The following is a 23,825-nucleotide window of genomic DNA, read 5'->3' as shown; positions in this document are numbered from 1 at the left end:
TGCAAGGAGCCATCAGTGGGGGGGGGGGCTCAGTTCTTGGGCTTCACTTTAAGGATGCTTCTGTACCAAGCAAAGATCAGGGAACACGTTGTCAAGAGCCCCTTGGCCATGGTCACCTCAGTGATGTTCCTGAGGAAGAGGAGGAATGATGCAGCGCCGGTCCTGGAGGGTGCAGGAGGGACAGCAGCTGTGCTGCCCCGTGCTGTGGATGACTTCTTGAGCTTCACCTCTGCTGCAGATCTCAAGTGCATGGTCCTGCCTTTCCTCTGCCCTGGGCACTGGAGAGGGCAGGAGAAGACGGCCAGCAGCTCCATGGCCCAGAACCTGTGGCTGAGGTGCTGGTGGCATTGCTGCTCTCCATCATCCCCCTCAAACACCCCCCTCAAAAGCAGGCCCAGGCTCCAGCATGAACTCTGTGGGAGGTTCTGGATCCCCTGCCCAGGGGTTTGGTTGGGTTTCTGCGGCCTGAGTAGGACAGCAGGTGTCCCTCCTGCTCAGGTGTGACACTGTTCCTGGCCATCAGGGTGATGGGCAGCATGGATTGCTGTCTTCCGGGACAGTGGGGGATGGACGTGAGGGAGGGTTTGGCTGGACCACGTCACCAGAGAGGCCAAGAGCTGTGCACAAGGGTGCGCAGGGCCTCGTGGGTCTGTAAGGTGACACCCTGAGGGGTTCTCTGCAGAATCCTTGGTGGGTCCCTGGGGACCTTTGCATGCTCTTGCTCTGTCCAGACTTGGAGTGCTGGGTTTGCTTTGAAACGCTGAGTGATGCTCAGGTGCTCCCAGTGACGTTGGGCAGTGGGGCTGCTCAGGCTCTGTGGGCAGGGCACACCTCACTGGGTGTACAGCAGAGCTGTGTGTGGCAACCAGAGAAAGCAGAATATGCAAACAATCCCAAAGACTGGTGTCAGGGATGGCAGAAATTATCCCAGAAAAGCCTGACAGATGTTCAGGAAGTAGAAGAGCCTGGGCCCAGCATGCAGAAAGGTGAAGGTCACCTCAAGGTGCCTCATTTCGGGACTGGGGAGATGTTATCCCTCCAGTGTGGTCTCGCTGGCCTCATGGTTAATTCCTTATTAGCAGTAGTGGTATGGGATCCCTGCCCACAGCAGCAGTGGCTGAGGTTTTTTTCTGGATATTTCCTGGCCCCTGGGGGGCCTGAGCTCACAGTGTTCCCCAGCAGCATTGGGACGGGAGATATTCCCACAAAGAACATTGGATGCATCTGGTTGGAGGGGAGGAAGGAGCTGGGGAGAGCAGGAAAGCAGCAGATTAATATGATCTGTTTGGTGAGTGCAGGATGGGTTCCTTGCTGTTTCTGGAACTCACATTTAGCTTGGGAGTTGGGACAGGCTCCCGGCTTTGTGAGAACCCAGCTGTGGCCCCATGAACCTTTGGCTGTGTCTGAGCAGGACGTGGCACCGTGGCCGCGAAGGTGCCGGGACTCTGCAGTTGCCGTTGGCATCTGACCTTTCCAGACAGGCTCAGTCACACCACAGGTGTGGTGCAACATCTTTTCTCCTGGAAAAGGAACATGGCAGCTCCATTATTGCACAGGTGCATGGCATGAGGCATGCTGGGGTGGGCATGGTATGTTCCCAGTGCCTACAGTTGCATTCATCTGGAAGATTCTTCGTTCTGTGATTGTGGGGGTACCTGGCCAGTGTGCAAGAGAAAACCAGGAGTGACAATGTGTTGTTCTGGATTCCCAGCAGCCCAGCTCATTTGCTGTCATGCTTTTGGTCAAGGTATTTATTTCCAGAAAAAGCAGGAGATTGGGAAGGCTGAAATGCTATCATGGGCTGTTGGCATCAGGCAGGGAGTTCACAGGAACTGGGAGAGTAGTTCCTCAGGTTAATTTTCTGAACACCTAGAGCCTGTGAGGGTCACAAGGGCCCAGACTGATGGAGGTGGCATTGCACAGGCAGTTCAGTCCAGTACCTGGCACCTGGGGCTGCCATAAGGGGTGACTGAGAAGTGACTGACTGCCCAGGGATTCCCCTGCATCAGCCCAGGCTTGTAGAGTCTCCATGGTGTTCATAGGAAGAAGTCACTGTTCTGTGTGATGCCCAAGAGGGCCAGTGGCCTCTGGGGACTCGGCCTGAGCAGTGCAGGCAGCCTACCCTGCACCTGCCCTGTGGCTGGGCCACGTGGGTGTTCTGCTGAATCCTCCCTGTGGATGGGCTGGGCACAGTTTGAGCCCCAGGTATTGGCATCAGTCAGGGGAAGGGCCTGGGTCTACCTGAAGCCCTCCAGAAATCTGTGGGTGGAGGAAGCTGCTTTCTGGACTCTGACCCTGTCCTTTCTCCCTTTTGCAGTGGCTCAGAAGGTGGTGGCTCTCCGGAAGAAGCACCAGCTATCCATTGGCCCCTGCAAGTCCCTGCCCAACTCACCCAGCCACTCATCTGTCTCCGCAGCCTCCATTCCTTCTGTCCACATCAACCAGGTGGGGAATGGGAATGGGGAAAGCCAGGGACCTCTTGCACTCTCTACCCCCTCAGCTCAGTACCCAACAGTTCAGCCTTAGGCTTGTACCACTGCCCTGGGCTGGCTCTTTGGAGGAGCAGAGTGGTGTCACCCTGGTGCTTCTTCCATAGCCCAGAGCAGCTGTGGCTGCCCTGTCCCTGGGAGTGTCCCAGGCCAGGTTGGAGCAACAGGGCTTGGAGCAACCTGGTTCTAGTGGAAGGTGTCCCTGCCCATGGTGGGGGGTGGAATGAGATGTACTTGAAGGTCCCTTCCAACCCAAAGCACTCCATGATTTTATGATTCTGTGACAGTTTGATACTCGCCCTGAGGTCAAGTGTCATGTCTAAACCTTTGGGCCTGGCTCATGGTCCCCAGACTGTGTCATGCTTTGGTGGACTCACAGCAGAGCCGTAAGCGGTGCGTGGGGAGCTCTTGGGCAGCACAGGGGGCTGTGAGAGGGTCGTGCTCTGGCTGCCCCAGCTGGGCGGGCACAGCTGCTCACGGTCCTGCCTCCCCTGCACTCGGGAAGCTGGTGGTCTACGTGCACAAACATCTGAGGGCTTCTGAGGGGCTTCTGAGGGGATGCACCTGTGGAGAGATGAGCTCAGTGGTGAGCTGAAGGAGCAGAACAGGGAAGGAGGTTCCCTCCCTTCTGCCAGAGGAAGGTCTCTGTGCTGTTGGTAAGGGTTGCCAAGGGCTTGGTGCGGGGAGGATGGTGACGCCGTAGGTGTTTGTTCCGTGATCCTGGAGCAGAGCTGAGGCAGGAGAGAGAGGTCAGAAAGCAGGGCAGGCTCCATGATGAGGGGCTGGGGAAGGAGATCCTTCAGGCAGCCACCTCACTGCTACATTCCCAGTGCCCACAGAAATGCTAGCTGGGTGACTGGTGAGGAAGAAAGGAGAGATCCTGGACTCCATTGCTCCCCAAGGCACTCAGGCCAGCAGATTCTATCTCTGCAGCAACTGGCATACAGAATCACAGGATCTGTGACCTGGGCTGCAGGAAGTCTGCCTGTGGCTGAGGGACAGCATGTGTAGCTGATGGGTTTTCCATAAGGGGATTGCCTTTGAAACTCTGGATGTATCAGAACCTCCCAGCGCTGGGAGGACTTCTGGTCCCCCACCACGGGCGCCTGTCCCTGCACAGACCTGAGCCATATCTGCAGCCACCAGCTGGACCATTACATGGGGAATTTTCAAATATCCCCGTGAAGTTTATACCTGGTTGTAGAGGCTTCTAAAGCTGGATTGCAAGTAGGTGGGTGCAGGTTTTTGCAGAGACCTGTGCCAGCTTCCTGGTGCTCCAGGTCACCTGGACACCAGCAGGTTCAGGTGAAGTCTGTGTGCAGGTGGATGGGCTGCTGGGGAGGGTTGCAAAGCCAGGTTCTGTCAAGAGTATGCTTGTGTCCAGAAAGCTGGGGACAGGTTCAATGGGAGACATCCGAGGTGGAGAGCAAAGTCCCAGGGAAATACAGATTTGAATGTCTCTGGTAATTTGAGGGTTTTGTTAGCAAATTGTGTACAGTATGAGCCTGGCTGGGAAGGAGAGGCCACCTGTGCTGGAAGGGGAAGCAAGAGGCTGATGGCCAGGGTCAGCATTTCTCAAGGGAGCTGCACACTTGTTTGGTGTTTTCTTCCATGTCCAAAGTATGGGAAGAGTCCCAATAAATATGTGCTGTTGGCACTGGCTGTGCTGGGCAGTGAGGCTGAAAATGTTTTCCCTGTACGAGGGATGGAGTTGCCAGACTCCCCAGGTCCCCCAGTCTGAATCCAGTCGCTCATGTGACTGTGCATGGAACCTGCAGAGTAGCAAAAATTCGTGGGAGGGACGAGACCCCAACACAGGAGGAAAGTAAGCACGTGACTGATTTAGCTGAGGAATGAGTGCAGAGATAGACCAAACCTGACCTAAAATACACACCTGTGATGTGAAAGAGCTCCTTAAGGAAAGGCAGCACTAGAACCAAAGGGGTGGATTTAGGATTGGCCACAGGGAAGCAAATTTTGGAAGAATTTTCTAACTGCATGTCATGAGCTTTGTGAGGTGTTTGCTCAGAGCCATCCCTGCTTTCCTCTCCTCTCCTTTCCTTCCCACAGAGCACCTCTCAGCACGGCTTGCAGACGGGGTCTGTGTAGAGGTGAATTCTGGCTGCCTGCTTGGGGACAGACCTTTGCTCTCTGTACCTTGCTGTGCTCCTGGCTTGGCTGGAGGGACGTAGGGAGCTGTGGTGGGAAGCAGAGCTGTGAAGGGAAGTAACGCAGCGTGCAGCTCACCGGGATTGCGGCTTGATGGCCTGTGCCCCCTCCCCAGCCCTGCTCTGTGCCTGTCCAATGCCGTGTCCCTCCTGCCCTCAGCAAACCTGGGCCCCACAAGGGTGATCAAAGTCAATTTGTGTTCCCTGGGTCTCGTGTGGCCCCACCACAAACCCTCTTGGTGCCAGTGACCCGTGCAGCGATCTTTGCCCTGGTGTTTGCACGTCTCTCCCCCATTACTAAGAACACTTCTAAAAATAGTGAAGCAATGGTGAGTGATCCTAAAATGCCGTGAAGTATTTCCCTGTTATTGCATGGGCTCGGAAGTGAAGTTCTGGAACTGCTCCCCACTGTCCTCAGGGAAAATCCAACTGGCTTTGGGAAACAAATTCACCTGTAACTGATGGGTCTGACAGGGAACTGGGCAGAGCAGCCCACACACTCGGGTGTGTGCTCAGGCTGCCCACGTGGGAGGGCACAATGCCCAGCTGGGTATTGGGGAGCAGTGCCCTGGTGTCCCCTGCCCCTGGCACAGTGATATGTGGTGGGACGGCTCTGGAAGGGGGTGGACAGGCTCGCCCTGCCAGGAAGGACCAATGGGAGAGTGACAAGGTGTTGGTGGAGCAGAGCTGAGCTCTGTCATACCTGAGGGCCTGGGACTCTCACCAGGGTTTCTCATTTGCTTTTGCAAGTCAAAGAGCAGTAACTGGCACAGGGAAAACAGGAAAAAAGCTCTCAAGGAAGAGTTTAGGAACACAGGACTTAACATGGAGATGAGGTGGAGAGAAGCCAGACAAAAAACACAATTAGGAGTTTTCGTTTGCCTTTTGCCGCAGGCATCAGTGTGCACAGGTGAGACACACACTCGGGACAGAAGGATCTCCTTCCCTTCCAGTACTGCCTGGGAGGGCAGGAGGAGTCCCTGGAACAATGGGACTGGCATTTGGGGGCAGGAGGAGCCCCTGGAATTGGGATTGGCAGTACTGCTCTGGGCCTGGTCTGCAGCGGCAGCTCTGTCCTCTGGAGCTGCCAGTGGAGAAAGCACTTTTCTTGGAATGGGAACAAGGTGTCCCCCACAAAGGGCTTCTTATGGTAGGTAGGAGCTGGGAGCCAGCCCTGCCCCTTTTCTTGTTCTGGGCACAGCTCTTCTGGAAGTAGCTTGACACTACTGGCTGAGCCAAACTAACATTTTTGGAAATGGCCACTGCTTGTCTGGTCTGTCAGTCAGACCAGTCCAGTGTGGTAACTGGGAGAGGAGGGACTCCAGAGGACCCTGGTGATTTTGTTACCCCTCTGTCTGGAGGATTCCCTTCTCCTGGGACAGGGCTGCTGTGGATGTGTCCTGGTCTCCTTGCACAGTGGATGATCCTCTTGGGAGCCAGCCAAAGGCCCTGATTTCATTTCTGCCTTTGGGAGTTTGGGGTTTTTTTCTCTTATTCCGCAGCGGAGCCTGGAGGACGTTGCTCCATCCGTGGGGAGGGGAAGGGAGCTGTAGGAGCAGGTCAGCCCTGGTCAGGGTTTTCCACGAGCTCTCACGAGTCACTAGATGTGCTCGGCAGGTCCCTGACCCTGGGTATTGTGTTCAGCTTCAACCTGGTTCTTTGCAATGGCAGGAGCCAGGGCCAGCCCTGGAGTCCTCTTGGGGACACAGATCTGTCCCTTTGGCCTTCCCAGCAACTTGAGGGGTGTGGGTCTGCACCCCCTGGAGCAGGCACCTTGTATTCCCCAGAACCCAGCAGCTCCAGGGAAAGCTCTTGCCTGCTGCCTTGGGCTCTCCTTTCTGTATCTTGCCCACACCTATTGCTGGGTGAGCAGGTTGGATGGGTTTGGGAATCCCACTCCTCACTTGACCCTGACTCCTACGTTGCTCCCTCCTGGCAGCTCCTGGCCCTTGCCTGCAGGGAGGGGATGGGAGTTTCTCGGGCCAGTGGGTGCTTGCAACAGCTGCGGAGTTGTTCTACCTGATTTCCTCACTTTTGCTGCCCCGTTCTCAGTCTTTCTTCAGGGCCTCTGGGATGCCTTTGGGAGTTCCCCAGGCTGTGGGTGAGTCACTGCTGTGTTTGCTGTGGGATGGCAGTTTGTCTTCCTGCCAGGAAACTGGTTCCCAGCAGCTGGCAGGAGGTACCACAGGTACCCCATGCAGGTACCTGGCACCTGGCAGGCTGGTGGAGGGAACTGGGTGTCCCCCTGGGGCCTTGGGGGCTGCTGCCATCCCCGCCATGCTCTGGGCTGCCCAATGTCATGGCTTTTCTCGATGGCCTCAGTCTGCCTTCCTGCACGGGCTCTTTGGGGGCACTGGGAGGGCCTTCATCCAGAACTTCAGCAGGAGATCAGATGAAAGAGGTGGAAAATCAAAGTTTGCAAGTGAAATGAAGCCCCAAGGGCAGCTCACCTGAGCTGGTAACAGTGCTCACTGGCCTGCTGCAGCACGTTTTGTCAGAGTTCAGGAGCTGCAGTGGCAGGCGTTGGCGTTTCCCTGGGGAAGCCCGTGTCCTGTTGCCCGCTCAGCTCAGGGTGCCCACATTCCATGGTCCATATGCTCCTCCGGCTTCTCCCCTCTTCCCGCAGACACCAGGTTGGTGTTTGCTGTTTGTGTGTGCTCTTCCACTCCGAGCCCTTCCCAAACTACTTGTTCTGTCTCAGGCCTTGTTACAGCAGGAATTGCTGCCCCTGAACTCCAGCTGCATTCTGCCCTTCCCAGGCACTGCTGATGCTCTTCCACCAGTTACACACTAATGGGGAGGATTTGTCCCACGAGTGTTTTACCAAGTTTCCAGTTCCCACTGTGTTCTCAGATTCCAGTGGTGACCACAGGTGGTTGTTCAGGTCCACCAGCAAAGTACCTGCTGGTGGACCTGAACTGTCATCTGGTACTGGACCAGAGCTGTCATCTTGTCAGGGTTCTGCCACATCTCTGAGATTTGTCCTGTGTCCCTGGATCCCACGGAAGTTCTGGAGTTCCCTGCTCCAACGGAGTGGAGGCGGCTCAGGATTGCCTGTCTGAGCCACTTTCTATCTTTGAGGGACTTTCTCCTCTGCCCCCAAACTCATGGGAGCTTCCCTTCATAGCCTGGTGTGAACCATGCTCCAGCCCCAAAGCCCTTCCTGAGGTTTGGCTGTCTGTGGGACATGGGAGGCTCAAAGGCCAGAGTCCTTTGTCACTCAAGGACAGCAACCTTGGCTCCAGCACCAGGCAGACTTACCGGCTAAGGAAAGTTATTCTGGCCAGACAGAAATGACACACAAGACTGCAGGGAGCAAGTAAACCAGGGTGTAGCAAAATTTCTTCCTTGAAGCTTTAGTGTCCATCACCTGCATCCACAGGTTCCAGCTGCTTTGGCAGGAGCTCAGACTCTGCAGCCTCCTCTGAACTGGCTCCTCCCGACAGTCACAGGATCATCAATGTGCTGCCAGGGTCACCGAGACGTGCCAAGCATGGCCAGGAGCTGATCTTGGAGGGACATGGGGAGGTGGGCAGCCATGCCCAGCTCACTTCTCCATGTGGCAGGTTGTCTGTGCTGCAGCATCCTCCTTCTCTTCCTAACACTTGGACTATTTCACTTTCTTTGACCTAGTTCACACATGATAAATCAGTTAAACACAGACTGCCCATGTGTGCACTCAGTGGCCCTGGCTCTCTTCCCCTGCAGCTCTTCCGTCATCACAGCACCTGTGAAACTCCTGTGTGGGTGTTGGACCTCGGATTCACAGGAGCTCTCTCTGTTGAAGGCTCAGAAGTCACTGGCAGGTGACATGTTGCTTTGCCCCTTTGTGTCCCTGGTGGTCCCCTCTTCCCTGGGACTCAGCAGCAGAACCTTCTTGTCCAGTGCAGGGCTCCTCAGCCTGCAGAGGAGCTCCCTGGCGACATTCCCTTCTCTGGACAGAGTTCCCAGGCTCTTCTACTTGTGGAAAAGCACAGCCAGACCAGGTTCCCTCTCATTCTGTGTTTCAGGACTCCAGCAACGTTCGTGTTCCAGACAGGCTGGGATGGTCTGAGCCACCCACCTGCTCACAGCATGGAATTCCTGTCCTTGCTCTGCCTCCATGAGGAGGAAGCTGAAATGCTGCTTGGGTGGCTCTTTCCTCTCTAAGTTCCCATTGTGAGTCTTCTCCCATTTCTCTTGTCAAAGATGAGGGGATCCATGACTTAGGTGAAGGTTGCACCTCTCTCTGAGACTGGGCTGTGGGTAATGGTTGCTGCTCTGCCTGTGCAGCCCCTTTCACGCTTCCAACATTCCTGAACTGCTTGTCTCAGAATAAGGTTCTGATCCCACTGGGGGTGTGTGGGGGTCTCTTGCAGAGCCTCTCCAGCAGATCATCACCCTGTGTGGGCTCCACTCCTGCTCAGAGTGTAGGCAGGATGGAGGAAGTCACTGGGCTGCTGATGCCACCACTCTGCGAGCGTAGAGCTGGGAGAAGGTGGGCTGCCCCTTCTGGGATGCTGGAGCTCACCTGCCCTTCTAGGGGCAGCTCCTCCATGTGTTTCTGAAATCCTGTTCCAGAACTGCCAGTGAGCTCAGGCTGCTACGTGCCGTGTCATAGTGAGATGTCCTGGGCTGCAGATCTGAAATGATTCTATGCAGGTGTTCTTTCTGGCATGTCCCTAAGCCCCTGTCCAGTGGCTGCCCACATTGCTGGCATGGCCAGGGTGGGAGTGAGCAGCCTTGTCTGGAACAGATGTGTTGGTGACGTGGGTGCATGGCTGCACAGTTGGATCTTCCTCTTGCCATGAAGTCCAGTGAGGTGCTAGTGAAGCCCCTTGTGTTCCCAGGCATAGGCCACTGCAGCCATGGCTGTGGAGTGTGCCAGCCTCAGGGTCTGCTCAGATAGACCTCCAAACCAGCAGCAGAGATGGGTTTCACACAGAGCTTGAGCTTGGGGTGTGGCACTCCGTGCTTCAGGACACGGGAAGGGTGAAGGCTGGCCTGGGGACACGCATCCACACTGGCATCTTGGCTGTCCTCATGGATGGATGAGTGGGACTTGGAGCTGTGCGGGCTCCGGGCTGCCTCGCACCCTCATGTCTGATGGGCTCAGTGGAGAGGAAGGGAATGATTGCCCAAGGAGAGTGACCCTGGTCCTGTGTTCTGGGAGCAGGCGGAGGTGCCCTAGCTGTGCCCCTCGGCTGGGCACAGCTATGTGGGACCCCGCTGCCCCAGGCCTTGTACCACACCTGTTTGGAAGGGCTTCAGCTGGGTTTCTCTGGCCATTTGCTGCCCTTCTCTTTGATTTCAGAACTTGAACATGTGAAAAAACTAGAGCAGAAAGAGAGGAAAGGCTTCCCAAGCCCCTCTGTTGAGCAGGAGCAGTGCCTGGCATTGGATGTCTCTCTGAGAGGTTGTGAGCTCTCCATCCCTGGAAGTGTTCAAGGCCAGGTTGAATGGGGCTTGGAACAATCTGGTCTAGTGGAAGTTGACCCTGCCCATGGTGGGGCGTTGGAACTAAATGGTCTTTAAGGTCCCTTCCAACTGAAACGATTCCGTGATTTTTTGGATGTCACCCTATCCCAGTCCTGTGCAGCACTCCCTGCCCTGGCATGAGGCCACGTGGGGCAGGTGGTGCTCCTGCAGTCGTGCCCCCAGGTAGCCTGTCTCTGACCTTTCTGACCATTTGTCGCCTCCTCCAGGCCACCAACGGTGGAGGAGCCTTCAGTGACTACTCCTCCTCTGTGCCCTCCACCCCAAGCATCAGCCAGCGGGAGCTGCGGATTGAGACCATCGCTGCCTCCAACACGCCCACCCCCATCCGCAAGCAGTCCAAGCGGCGCTCCAACATCTTCACGGTAAGTGGCACAGGGAGCCCAGGAACTTTGGGGTGGGTTTTCAGCAGAGGAGAGGGGAAGGGAGTGGGTTATGGCAGCCTGACCCCACGGGCTGTCCCGCACAGCAACCAATGCTGTGCTGGCAGGAGGGCCGGGGATGCAGGAGTGTGTGTGTGTGTGGGAGGGACCTTCTGTGTGTGCAGGGACCGTGGTGCTGTGGGCTGCTTCAGGCAGAGTGTGCGTGCATGGGGGAGCATCTGGGAGCAGGACATTCCTCGCACACGTAGGAGTGTGCAAGGGTGCACTCATGTGGGTGTGTAGTGCGTGTGAGCTCCTGCTCCTTACGGGGAGTGCAGCTGTGCGTGCACAGCACCAGTGACTCTGCTCATCTTCTCCTTGGGGCTGCATACCCCGAGCGTGGCACGGAGCCCCTGGTCACTGGGCCTCCTGTTTGGTGCCGGTGATGCTGTGCCCAGTGGTGCTGTGCAGAGCTCAGCACCTGGCATGGGGCCCCACTCCCATTCCTGAATCCTGCTTCTGCGTGACTTGAGCAGCAGCGCACGTGGGAGCTGCTGTGGGTGTGGAGGGAGGGAAGACAGAGGGGAGGCAGCGAAGCTGTGGGCCCCAGGTGGAGCAGGGTACATTTGCAGCTCTCAGCTGTGCTGGTTGCCTTGCAGCCTGCCTCTCTGCACGCTCTCACACCATGCACACGCCGTCCACGCAGTGTGCACAGTCCTGCCCTCACACTCAGCCTTGCTCTGAGCACAGCCATGAGTGTCCCCTCACTGTGAGCACACACGTGTCCCAGTCCCATGTCTAGTGTAGGCATAGCCTCTGTTCCCTGTGTACGTGTGCAGGCTCCGGCCTTGCTCCTCTCCCCATCTCAATGTGCTTTCCAGCCAGCCATTGCTCAGCACACTGTGTCTGCTGTTTGTGGAACCAGCCACCACAAAGCCCTCGTACCTGTTGCACCGTGTCACCCTTGTGACCAGCTCTGAGCCCAGACCACACAAATTCAGTGTCCTATGCCCCATTCCTCTCACTGCACCATTGGCATCCCAGATTCCCCACTCCTTGTGCTGGGAATGTGCCCATCTCCTTGCTTTCTGACATCCTGTAAGCTTCTGCGCTGACCTCCCGAATACTCTGTGCCTTCCCCCTGGTTGCATCTCATGCACCCCCAGCTCTCTGTGCACGCCCCAGGCCCACACTCACCCTGTCTGTGTGCTGTGGGTGGGTGGCCTGTGCTCCCCACCCCCTCCTGCCAGCACACACTGCCCCTTGCAGCAGGTCCCCACTCCCAACGCATGGTTGCTCCCTCACTGCCTTCCCCCGCGGGTGCTCAGCCCTTCTCGAATGCCCTGTAGCTCTCCCGTTGCCGTGGCCATGCCCGCCCTGCACGCAGTGCTGGCGGATGCTGGCCCCCCCGCCCCGCCGTTCTGTCGCTCGTGCTTGCTGCCATGCCCGGCGCGGGTGCTTGCGCTGTGCCACCACCCATCCTGCTCGCTGTGCGCCGATGCGTCTGGACTCGCCGCTGGCTCATGTTCACGCTCTCTGGAGCCCCATGCTCGCTCACTTGGGGTGGGCACACGCTTGGGGGAGGAGGAGGGCGGCTTGCTGCGGGGCTTACGCTTGTTCGCTGTGGACGTCATCATGCGTGTAGGACTCTCACATGCTCACTCATCCTGGGCTCACGCTTGCTCTGTGCCGCGGGCTCACCTGTGCTCAGCCGGTGCGTGCTCACTCGCCACGGGGCTGGGGCTCACCTCACCTGCTTGCTCGTGTGCTGGTGCACATCCATGGCTCACGTTGACGTCTTCACCCATCTGGTCGTGGCAGCAGCAGCAGCTCCCAACACCTCCCGCAGTGGCATAGGACCAGGAAGGGTGGGAAGGGAAGGAAAGGGCAGGCTGTTTTCTGCCACTAGCTTTTCCCAGGCAGGCAGCGCAGGTGTAGCCAGCAGCCCTCATCCTTGTGGGGTCCCCAGGTGGGCACAGGCCTCTCCGAGGTGCAGTGCTCGGCCCAGCTCTGGGAGCTGCTGCAGCCCCAGTCCCGAGCTATGCCTGACTCCTTTGCTCCTCTTCTCCTCTCCTCCTTCTCCTTTCCTCCTCGTCCCCTGTTCTCCTCCTCCTCTTCCTTCTCCTTCTCTTCCTCCTCCTCTCCTCTTCTACTCCTCTTCCTCTCTTCTTCTTCTCTCCTCCTCCTCTCTCCTGCTCTGGCTCCTCTCCTGCTCCCCTCCCACTCCCTACTGGATCGCACCCCCCCAGGGGGTCTGCGTGCCCCAGAGCTCCAGGTGGTGACAAGCTCTGCGCCCACCCGTGCCTTGAGGCGCTCACCCACTCCTGGCCCCCAGCCCCAGCCCCGACTGCTGCTGCCGCCGGCGCCCACTCCGTGGCCTGTCCGTGCTGTCCGCTGGCGCCCATCGCTGACAGACTCATGTCCGTGTTCTGAGTATAACTTGCCAAACTCTTTATTCTTTCGATATTTGCAGATATGTGCCACTGTTTCCAACTTTTCATCAACAAAAAGGCCTTTCCAACTCCTTCCAAATTAGAAGATCCAGGTGGTTACACACGGCACCTCTGTACAAATTCTCTCACTTTTCATTGCCTCTCCAGGGCCGGATAAGGGATGGGCACTGGGATTGATCTAAGATTAGAGGCTCGCCCGCCCTCCAGCCAGCATGGGTCCCCCCCTCGGAGACACGCAGGAGCCTTTTAAATCCCCCCAATGTAAAGTCTAGGAAGCGCTGAGACGGCCTGCGCCTGCACTTTAAGCTGGGACATTTCTGGGCCTGCTGGATGCTGTCTAGGCACTGCCCTTTCTCGGGGATGCCAGGCGGACGACCCTCCTGGGACGGGAAGACCTGCAGACCCACCGGGACCGGGCGACAGCCGCGCATGGAGCTGGATGGGCCAAAAGACGCTTTGCTGCTGCCTGCGGGAGCCGCTGCAGCGCCTGCCGCTAGCGCTCCGCTCCTTCTTCCCTCCTGCACCTCTGCAGCCTGCATGGACTCCTGCTCCTTCTCCTCTTCTCCTCGCAGCCGAGCAGCCATCTGTGTCTCTTTAGTTTTCTTCTCTTTTGATCTCTTTGTTTGGTTCTGGGCCCAAAAGCCGGTGAATTGGTGTCCCAGGCGCGCGGGGCTCGTATCCCTTTCTGATCCAAAGCACACGGGGCCCTCCTGGACTGAGGGGGTGTGTAGGACGCTCCAGAGAGACGCTGCTGCTGCCTCCTGCCATTGTTGTGATTCTGAATGTATTGGTTGTGCTCCATGCCATGTATGACTTGGTATTTCCCTCTGTCCTAAGCACTTTGAATGAGTTCTGCTCAACAGACTGTAAATTTCATATTGTATTTATCAGAGTTTGCTCTCCCCGCGGCCCTTGGGCGCTGGTGGGTCCCGCTCTCGCCGCTCTAGACATGTGGTAGATATTTATTGTCCATGCTCTTTTGTAAGGGGCTGGTATCTCTGCCCGGTGACCTGTGCTACTTTGTATGGTGCAAGTGTGTTACCAGAATAAATATGTTGGATTAGTAGAGGTGTGAGTTCCTTCACTGCCTGAGCCTCTCCTGCTTCCATCCATGCTCCACCTGCATCCCATGCCATTTCTGTCTGTCGCCATGTCCTGTGTGCCCCACGGGAGGGGGGGGCCACATAGCCCCGCTCTGCCAGGAGGAGGACAGCTCTGCTTGCAGTGGGGGGAGAGGAGAGCTTGCTGGGGGGCTGGGCTGGAGTGTCCCGAGTGTCCCTAGAGGGGCTGGGTGAGGGTCCAGCTGCTCTGTGCGCTGGGAGAGCTGGCCTGGGGGAGAGCAGAGTGGTCTGGTCTGGAGCCTGCTGGGGACAGGGGGCCGTGCGTTTGGTCTCCCGTGCCCAGCTCTAACGCACCTGTGTCTCTTCTCTTCCAGTCTCGGAAGGGCGCGGACCCGGAGCGCGACAAGAAGGTGCCGGAGTGTAAAGCGGACAGTATTGGCAGCGGGCGGGCCATTCCCATGAAGCAGGTTCGATGCTCCCCCTTCGCCCCGCTGTGAGAGCAGGGTCCAGGGAGTGTGGGCTGGGGCACCTCTGCTCAGCACGCAGCACGAGCCCACTGAGGGCTGCTTGGTGCCCCTGTGCCCCGGGGGGGCTGCCGGGTCCAGCAGCCAGCGTGGTGCTGGGGGTGCTGGTATGGACCCTGTGCCGTGTGTGGGTGGGGGGCTGCTGGGGGGCCTGCAGCGGGGGCTGCTGGGGGCTGCGGCAGGGCACTGCTGTGGAGCTGCGGCAGCGGCTGCAGAGCGGTTCCAGCAGATGGCATCCATGCCCCATGCCCGCTGCAGCCCCCGCCGCAGGCTCTCTCTGCTCCTTTCCTGCTTCTCTCCTCTCCTGTTCCTTTCCACTCCTGCTCCTGCTCCTGGCAGGACAGGAAGGGGGTTCCTCTCCTCATGGGCTACTGCAGAAAGCTGTGAGCACAGTGCCCACGCTGTGAACTGTTGGGAATCTAAGGGAGGCACTGCTTCCTCCAGCAACAGCGCGTTCTGCTCCTGCCTCCTGGCTTCCAGGGAAGCTTGAACTGCCTGGAGTCGACCCAGAGTGTTGCCTGCCCTTGTGTCCGTCACTGGCAAGCAGCGACTGATGATGTCCAAGCCGTGTGGATTGGCTGGGTGGTGTTTCCACCAGGATTTCCTTGCATTACAGGAAAGACTGATCCATACGCTGCATGGCAGTGCCCGGTTGTGCTCCTGCCTTGCATGTTGTGCCCCCATTGTGGATCCATTTTCCCCCGACAGTCCCTGCTGGCCTCTCTGTGCTCCATGTGCCCCCAGCACTGCCAGGGCTGAGCTGCACAGACCCAGTTGTGTCTCTGCATTGCAGGAGTGCTGGGATGTGAGGCAGGAGAGTAGAGTCTACGTCCCCACCAGGTTCTGACTGCCTAGTACCATTCCATGCTGAGATTCCATGGGGAAGGACTCAGTGAGGCCAGGCTAGCTGAGGAGTGGAGTGGTGGGTCAGAAGAGAGAGACCCTGCTCACTGCTGGAGCTGCCAGAGCTCCTGCCCTTCCCCACCCATGGAGTAATCCTGTGGCAGGTTTGTGCAGGGCCGTTGGTGTCCCAGGCAGGGGGATGTGCTGTGAAAGGAGGGTGGTTCTGGGAAGGCAGCGTTGGGAGGATCGGCTCTGGGGCCAGAGGGAGCAGTGACAGGAGAAGCAATGCCAGGGTGGGGGCTGTGGGATCTCACACATGGGGGCTCTGCTCCTGAGGTGCCCGAGTTTGGCACAGCCCCAGCAGGAAGAGGCAGCCCAGCTGCGTGCGGGCCATGCCCTCCTCTGCAGCACAGGGCCTGTTGGCGTGCAGTGGGCCGCTGTTTGTGGTGGGTCATTGGCCTGAGGTGGGTTGCTGATTGTGGTGGGTCGCTGGTTTGCAGTGGCAGTGCCCATGTGCTCTGGTTTGGGGTCAGCCCAACCTGGGCAGCAGGGGAGGTGGCGGGTGGCTGTTCTGTGGTGAGATAGAGGAGGCTGAGAGTAGAGCAGCTGGAGCCCTCAGTGAGACCTGACTCGATTCCCCAGAACCTGCTGCTGCCTGCCAGAGGGCTGGTCCTGGGAGGGTCCCTGCCCCCCCTTCCTCCCTCCCTTCCCTCCCTGACAGGAAACCTGGACGTTTGGGTTCCTTTTTCCAGCATCTCCCTCCACTCGGCAGGGGAGGATGATCTGCTCCTGTGTCTCCATGCTGCTGACAGGGCCCGTCCTTGCCTGATCTGCCAGAGGCTCTGTTGGTTTAGTGGGATTAAGTCATTCCGTGCTGTAGGCAGGGCAGTGCTGTTCCTGTGTGAAATGGGGAGAACTGGAGGCCCAGGTCTGCAAACACAACCTGTACATCCTTTCTGGGCTTTGCAAGGAGGAGGAGATGCCAAACTGCTGCCTGGTTCAGGACTAAGTGGAAGTACCAGTTCATGGCACAGCAGCTCACAAGGAGAGCCTGGAGCAAAGAGTTTCCATGGGAGACCCAGATCCATGCTGGCTTCAGGACTGGTGCCTCCTGTAGCCAGAGTTGCAAGAGGTGATTTCACAGAGATCCTGGCAGTGTTCTTACAGGAACATACATGGGGGGAAGTGGTGTTGGACATGTGGACACTAGCTTATGCCAGCAGATAGCCACATGTGGCTTGTGGAGAAGGGGTTGTCAGGGGGTCCAGAGTGAGGTTAGCGCTGCAGTTTGGCACATTGGTGCCATGGCCCTACGCCACAAGGAGTGATGGCTTGGTACCACCAATGGGGAGAGGAGCTCCCAGGATTTGTAGCTTTGTATCACAAAGACCTAGGACAGGGGACGGTCACTCTGGTCTCTGGTATGGAGCTGCACCTTCTGGAAGATGGTGGAGGTCTCATTGCTTGCTGTCTCTGCAGGGCAGTGGGAGAGTGGGGCCTTTAGTTAGACTGCCCAGTGGTCCTGCCCAGCCATAAGAGCAGAGAAACTGGTGGGTTTGGAGCTGTGAGTGGCAAATGTGCAGGATCTCCTGCCTGGGTTAGTGGCCAGTGTTGCACTGTTCGCTTCCCTTGGCATGAGCACTGCTGGGCTGGCATGTTTGGTGCTGGGGCTACTGGCAGCTTGCCTCGGGAGCATTTGGGTTCCTCTGCTTGAAAGAACGAGGCTGGTCTGTGCTTAGATTGCCAACCAACGGCTGAAGGCAGCGAGTGCTGTGGGGCAGCAGGCTCCCCCATGACACCCATGGCTGCAGTCACTGTGATCCACAGTCCTTTCCTGGTCTCTATGAGGACACAACAAGCTTTGGGAAGCACTGGCAGCCCTCCTCAGCATGCAAGGCCAGGGCTTTGCATGGAGCCAGGAAGCAGGAGGCTGGGCTGGGTGCTGCAGAAAGGAGAAACATTGAGGAGACTTGGCTGAGGAGTGATGCGTGTTGCTACTACAGGGTGCTTGGTTGTTGCTTGTCTCCACCTTCTCCAGCACAGCACCTCTGGGTGACCTGATCTGTCTCCCTCATGCACATCTGGAAAAGATGGAGCTCCCCAAGGGGATAGGTGAGACTGTGGGTGTTGGGGCCCCCCACACCTGGGACGGTACCTACGCACCCTCCAGCCTCTGCCAGGGCTGCTCTGTGCCAGGGACTCAGGGTCCCACAGTGTCCTTTCGATGACGGTCCTGCAAGGCTGGAAGAGTTCCCTCATAGCTGGATGCTTGTCTCTGAGAAGTGGGTTAATTAGGCCGGGAGACGAAGCTTCCTCAGCTGTTTGTTACCAGGAACGAGCTCCTAATTGCACATCCACCAGATCTTTCTGGCAAGGCCGCATGGAGCGCGCTGGCAGCCTGGGGGTCCCCTGGCCCCTGGCCTGGCGCTGCTCGGGCCGTGCACTCCAGCAGGGCCCAAGGCGGGTGACTCCTCCTCCTTGGGAGCTGGGATCATGCTGGGAGCTTAGATTACATTTAAATTGCCATTTGCATTTTCCAATCAATACGCGACTTCACAATTAAGTTTGGTGTTAAAATTCTTAGCAAAAAGTGAGTGGAAGGGAGATTTGTGGAGTAAACGAGTCCTCTGGGGGCCATCGCTGCTCCCTGCTTCATTACGCTGCATATTGCTGCTGCTGCTTTTACTGTGCACCAGCACAGCCCAGCGCAGCACAGAGCCGGGCATGGCCCACGGAATGCCGGGAAGGGGATAAAGAGTGGGGAGAGGAAGAGGGTCGGGCTCTTCTGCCATTTGTCTCTGTCACCTCCTTCCCTTTGTGTGTGACATGGGAAGAAACTTGTGGAAGAGTTATTTCCTGTAAGTCTTCCCACACGGTGCAGAGGGAGGTTGAGGAGCACCCGTGTGCGCCAGCACAGGGGTCTCGGAGCTGCAAGGAGCCTGGCTGGGAGGCTCATGGGGAGCGGGCACAGGAGCATGGGTGGACCATGGCCTCAGCCATGGGTTGTTCCCGCTTTTGGACTCCTTTTCCTTCTGGCCTGCAAAAAGGGGCTGTAGTTCTGGGTCCTCCTTTCCAGCTTGGAGTTTGGTTGTGCTTCAGTTTGCCAAGTTGCAGGTTTGAGGCTGACCTAACTGCAACCGAACTGATCTCTGCAGGCAGCATGTGTTTGGGGCAGGCTGGGAGTGCTGGAGTAGGTGTTTCATAGCATCAAGGTGCATCAGGTTGAAGACACATCGAGGAGAGGAGCTGTTCTGCAGGATGTGTGGGCAGGTCAGGCTGTGGAACTGAGCCGGGTTTAAAGCCAGAAGAGGGATCATCATGCCCAGGAGGGATCATTACATGCCCAGGAAGAATCTTCATGCCCAGAAGAAATCATTGTGTCCAGAAGGAATTGTCACACTCAGAAGCCAGAGAATTCCACACAGTTACTTTGAGTTAGATCTGTAACCTCAGTGTGGTCTAGAGCAGATTTGTTTTGAGAGATACCGAGCAGATGTTCTAAATTACAGAGAATTCACCAGTTACCTGGGTGAGCTGGTGGATGTTAAACTGGCTTTGTATGGGAGGAGGAACGATCATTTTCATATAGGGTGTGGGAAATATGTGGCCCAGCTGTGGTGTTAGAGAGGACAATTTTGGGTAGGTCCAGAGTCAGGGTGCTGAGGAAACTGCTAGCTGCATGTGGGAGGACGGCACACAGGACCAGGCAGATGTCCTGCCCCTGGCACAGCATGGCTGCCACCTCATCTGGGAGGTGCAGGGACATCAGGATCCCATCTCCAGCGGGGAGGACCATTGTCCATCGCTGCAGGTTTTGTGAAGAGGTTGGAGTGACATGGTAGGGCTGAGCCTGTCCAGGGAGGGAGGGGTGAGGTGACCTCCCAGCACTCCTCCAGCTCTACTTTGCTGTGACAGTATCACAGATGGGAGTTTACTCTGTCTGCCCTGTCTCACCCCACAAGCGCTGCCAGACTGAGGCACCTTTCCCACAGAGCACTGGGAGCTTGGGAACTGCTCAGTGATGGCAGGTCAGCCCAAGAGCTCACACATGTGCTGCTCCCACCCACTCCCTGTGCAGGACCAACCCTGACAGCCCACTGCAGGGCCCTGCCACCTGGCCCCTGAGCAGGACTGTGCCTGCTGTCCTCAGCAGCTCAGTTTGCCCAGTGAGGAGGCAGTTGGGGTTAAGGACCAGTCACTGCACTTATTTACACCACGCAGTTGCCACATTACTTTTAGGTTTTCTGGTTTTATGTTTTCTTGGAGTTTATTTGAGCAAGACATTGAAGAACTAGTCTGAGTCAGATGCAGGTTGGCTGGACCTCTGTAAGTCCTTCTGTTGGACACAGGTTTGCCATTTATAACCACACTCGTTCTCAGACATGGATATGTTTTGTGAGCTTGCACTTGACTAGTTCTCATTCCATCCATTACTGGCTCTATGGACTTTGTACAGCTGGTGTTTAAGGGCATTGCTGCTCAGTTAAAGACCTGACAGAAAGCTAAAAGCATTTGTCAGCACAGTCACTCCTGCCATCAGATACTGTGTTTTACCCAAGGTAGAACCAGGCCTCTCTAATGTCCTGTTTGCACTGGCTGACACTGGCTGCTCTCCTCTCCTCTTGTTCTTTGCTGATCACTCTTTGCCATAGCTTTTCCATAGATTTGCTTGGTGTAAGCATCCAGCCATGATTCCAAGGGTCGTTGCTTGTCCCCTGGCAGAACTTGGCAGAGCAGGAGCTGTCGGTCAGCTGCCACATTCCGTGCCATGTTCCCATCAGCAACTTCTGACTACTACTGAGTGAGTTCTTCAGCTCATTTCCTTTGAGCTCTTGAGGGCAAGGTATCAGATCCTGGCAAGGGATTTGATCCTGACAAGGGAGGGATCTGATCCTGCCCACACACAGCTTTGCCCTAGCCACTCTGTTTTGCTGCCTCGTCCCTGCACGTGCAGGAGGCAAATCCTTTTCCCGCTGTGTGCTGCCTGAGCACCGAGCTGGAGTGGTCACGGGGCACTTCTGCCTGTTCTGCACCATTTTTTGCTGATTTCACGGTCACGTCTGGCAGCGTTGTCCCCCTGCATGTGCCAAGCCCCACCACTTTGTGCTGGGCCTTTGCACCATGCAGGCACAGCAGCTCAGTCTCCCGGCACTGGGATGGGGCCCCCAAATATGCCGAGGCTGGCAGGGCTGAGACTTTCTGCCCAGGTTTTTGAGGAGGGGCTGGCCTGGGGCCCAGATTTTTGCCACATTAGGAACAGGCAGTCTGGGTGTCTGTCCAGACAGCACTTTCGGAGGGCCCAGGCCCGACAGTTGGTAGATCCAGCTTTTTCCCAGACTCATTCCTACTTTTGTCCCCCCATGCTGTCCTTCCCTCCCTGCCGACAGAATGCTTGATGTCCTCTCCCTGCTCCAGAGCCCTTGCACCTGGTGTCTTGCCCCAGCTTCCTTCTCCCTCTCCACTTCTGTCCTTACCTGGTACATGATGAGTTGCTGCTGGAGGCAGATTTCCTGAGGAGGCAGAAATGGATGGGGAGAGGATGAGGAAGGTCCGTGCTCTGAGCCTTGGTTCAGATCAATGGAGTTAGTTCTGGGTTACTCTGGGAAGAGGGAGTGCAGCACATGCGAGTGCAATCATTTCCTGGCCCTGGGAGCGTGTTGTGCCAGAGACAACAGGGTAGGTCTCATGTAAAATCCTGATGAGAAAAGGGGATCACCCTAACTCAACTGCCCAGGACCTGCACTCCTTCCTGCGATGTGTCCCTACTGTGTTTGACAGCTCTCAGGATCACAAGCAGGCGAGACAATGTGCATCCCTTGGGAGACCTGTATTTGGAGTGTGGTTTCTCAATCGGCCCCTGCTTGTCCTCAGTTTTCCCTGCCTTGACTATGCCTCTGTGCTTTGGGTGGTGGGAGAAGGTCTGGGAGCAATCTGTGTCCGTGGTAGTGAGGTTGGCCCCTGCCCTGTGTGGGCACTGCCCTTCGGCATTTCTCAGAGGGAGTGGTTTGGGACACCAGGGGATGTGATGGGTCCCTCAGAGGACCTGGACATTGGCATTGACTTGTGGAGATCCTTATCCCTGAAAGGGAGGGGGCTGTCTGTGGGGACTGAGGGGTTGGTGAGGAAAGGGTGCAGCCCAGGGAAATGCTGTGGGAAAGCAGACCTAGAAGATGTTTTCTTGAGTCTGCTCATCGTTTCTTCTCAAAGACCAGTCTCCAAGGGGCAGTGCTGGAGCAGAGCGTGAGGTGCCTGGACCAAACACCATCTGAGACTCTTGACTCCTCTCTTTTAGGGCATTCTCCTCAAACGCAGCGGCAAGTCCCTCAATAAGGAGTGGAAGAAGAAGTACGTGACGCTGTGTGACAATGGGGTCCTCACCTACCACCCCAGCCTGCACGTGAGTACTGGGCTGAGTGGAGGAGCAGGGTGGGACAGAGCAGTGTCCTTCATGCTGTGGCTGCTGCTGCAGGTGCTCTTGCAGCAGCCATCATGGCAGAGAGGGGCTGGGGAGGAGTTTGGTAGCAGATGGAAGTTCTGGGCTCTGCCCTGTGCAGGAGTTCAGTGTTGGCCACCTCCAAGGCAGCATTTTCAGCAAACCTGGTTTTTACCAGGGTCTGGAGGAGACTCTCTCTCCTGCAGGCTGTTTGTTCAGTGCTAGGCTGGTGGAAACACGCTCTATGCAGGATTACACTGGGGAGCTACAGTTCTCTCCTGTTTACCTGCTCAGTCCATTAAAGTGGGGCCTACGCTGCAGCTGGATGAGGAGCAGGCAGAGAGCTCTTTGCAGCTATATCTGATGGTGCCATTTGGGTGTGGAATAATTTTCCTGGCTGCTAGGTGTTGGGTAATGGAGATGAGGTGCCTGTGCGGAGCCTGCCAAGCTGAGCTGCCGTCGGTGCAGCTCTGATACTTCTCGCTGCTTGGCTCAGGCATGCAGCTGCCGCCCCATCCATCTCTGTCGCCTCCCCACTGTGGGGCTAATGGCTTCTTCCCTATTCCCTCTTGAGCACAGTTTGCTGCTGCGGCAGCAGCCACGGACAGACACACCTGTGACACAGGCCCAGCACCTCTGCCTAGGATGTACTGCCACAGGACAGACAGACAGGCAGTGGCTGGGGGGCACAGGGTGGTTGAGGGGGCTGCAAGGAGAAGAACAAGTTGCTGCAGCTCTTGTGAGTATTCCCAGGCCCTCAGTCTGTCCCCAATCTCCTCAGATGTGTGGTATTGGAGTGCCCTGAGCCTCAGAGTCTTTCTCCTCATTGCTAACTCTGCACCCTCACTCCAGGGTTTGCCATGCTGAGTTATCCAGCTCTGGAGCCCCTGGACCCTCCTGTCCTTGAACTGGAGACCCAGCCATTGCATTTCCTTTCTCTAATTTGTTGGAGCTATTTCTTGTAGTCCTCAATCCCGATACTATGCTGTGGTCTGCAGTTCTCTGACTTTGTAACCCCCGTTTTTTTGGAGCCCCAAACGAGGAGTGGCGGCTGCTGCTGCCATCTCTGCATGTGTGCTCACCTGTGCATATGGCTTTATCATATTTCCACCATGGACTGTTGTTACCATCAGCTGTAGAGGCAAAGCAATTTCTGGGCTGTTGTTTAGCCACTCTCAGACGCTGCTGCTGCCACACACCAGGTTTCTCTCCTTTTTTCACCATTCCTTCCTCAGAGGGTGATTGAGATTGATGCCACTCCCTTTCCTTCCTGCACGTCAGTGTTTCATTTCATTACTGCGTTGCCCTGAGAAAAATCTGGTTTGCTTCCAGCTGGTGCCACTGGTGATCCACAGCCCATTGCTGAGGGTGGTACGCGCTGGGCCTCTCCTGCCCAGTTTCTACGGGGAGCTCTGAACCTTGCACCTGAGATAGCAGCTGTATCGCCTGATGTGTTTACCTACAGCGAGGGTGGATTACACGTGGGCACAGAGCGTGGGGCTGCCCAGCCTGTCTGCTGCAAGGCTGGGGTTCTGCGTGCTCCCCGTGGCATTGCCTGCCTAAGAACTGGGGAACGGACCCTGGCACCCGCCAGCGTGCCCCATTGTGTACTGCAGTTTTGGCAGCATGCTGGTGGGATCAGAAAAGCCTCTCTGCCTCCCTTCCCCCCCGGTGCCTGGTGTACGACCTGCTTGGAAGGGATAGATGCAGGGACAAGCAGGAGGAGGAGGTAGTCCAGAGGAGGATATCCTGTTGTATCTGCTCCTCCCCACCTTCCAGAGTGAATCAGGAGGTGCTGTGGTGGATTTGGGCCCTGTGGGCAAGGCAAAGCTCCCATGTCCTTTCACAGGATGACACAAGCAGAGCACGTTAGGGTTGGAACAAACCTGTGCTCCCGAGGATGGGCGGATACTCTGCTACCACTTCAGCATGGCAGCAGAGCCCAGGCTGGCTGGTGAGGGGAGCTGTGGGCTGGAACAAACCACAGAGTGTCAGCCAAGGGGACGTGCAGCATCCA

The 23,825-nt window shown here is 56.9% G+C and overlaps 1 protein-coding gene across 2 annotated transcripts in view; it reads left to right on the top strand.

Annotated features, from left to right (window-relative positions):
• AGAP3 (ArfGAP with GTPase domain, ankyrin repeat and PH domain 3) overlaps positions 1–23,825 on the top strand; it is a 101,438-nt gene that overhangs the window by 39,032 nt on the left and 38,581 nt on the right. For both annotated transcript variants that reach the window (XM_042022261.1, XM_042022260.1), the window contains exons 7-10: positions 2,318–2,445; positions 10,342–10,497; positions 14,383–14,475; positions 21,668–21,772. In XM_042022261.1, the coding sequence (XP_041878195.1) occupies positions 2,318–2,445; positions 10,342–10,497; positions 14,383–14,475; positions 21,668–21,772 (482 nt within the window). The remainder of the gene's footprint in view (positions 1–2,317; positions 2,446–10,341; positions 10,498–14,382; positions 14,476–21,667; positions 21,773–23,825) is intronic.

This window comes from Corvus kubaryi, unplaced genomic scaffold (genome assembly GCF_017639235.1).
Source record: "Corvus kubaryi isolate FWS band 111438036 unplaced genomic scaffold, C.kubaryi_AGA036_p1.0 37193, whole genome shotgun sequence".
NCBI lineage: Eukaryota > Metazoa > Chordata > Aves > Passeriformes > Corvidae > Corvus > Corvus kubaryi.
Note: the sequence above shows the minus strand (reverse complement) of the source record. Positions and strands in the feature narration are given on the sequence as shown.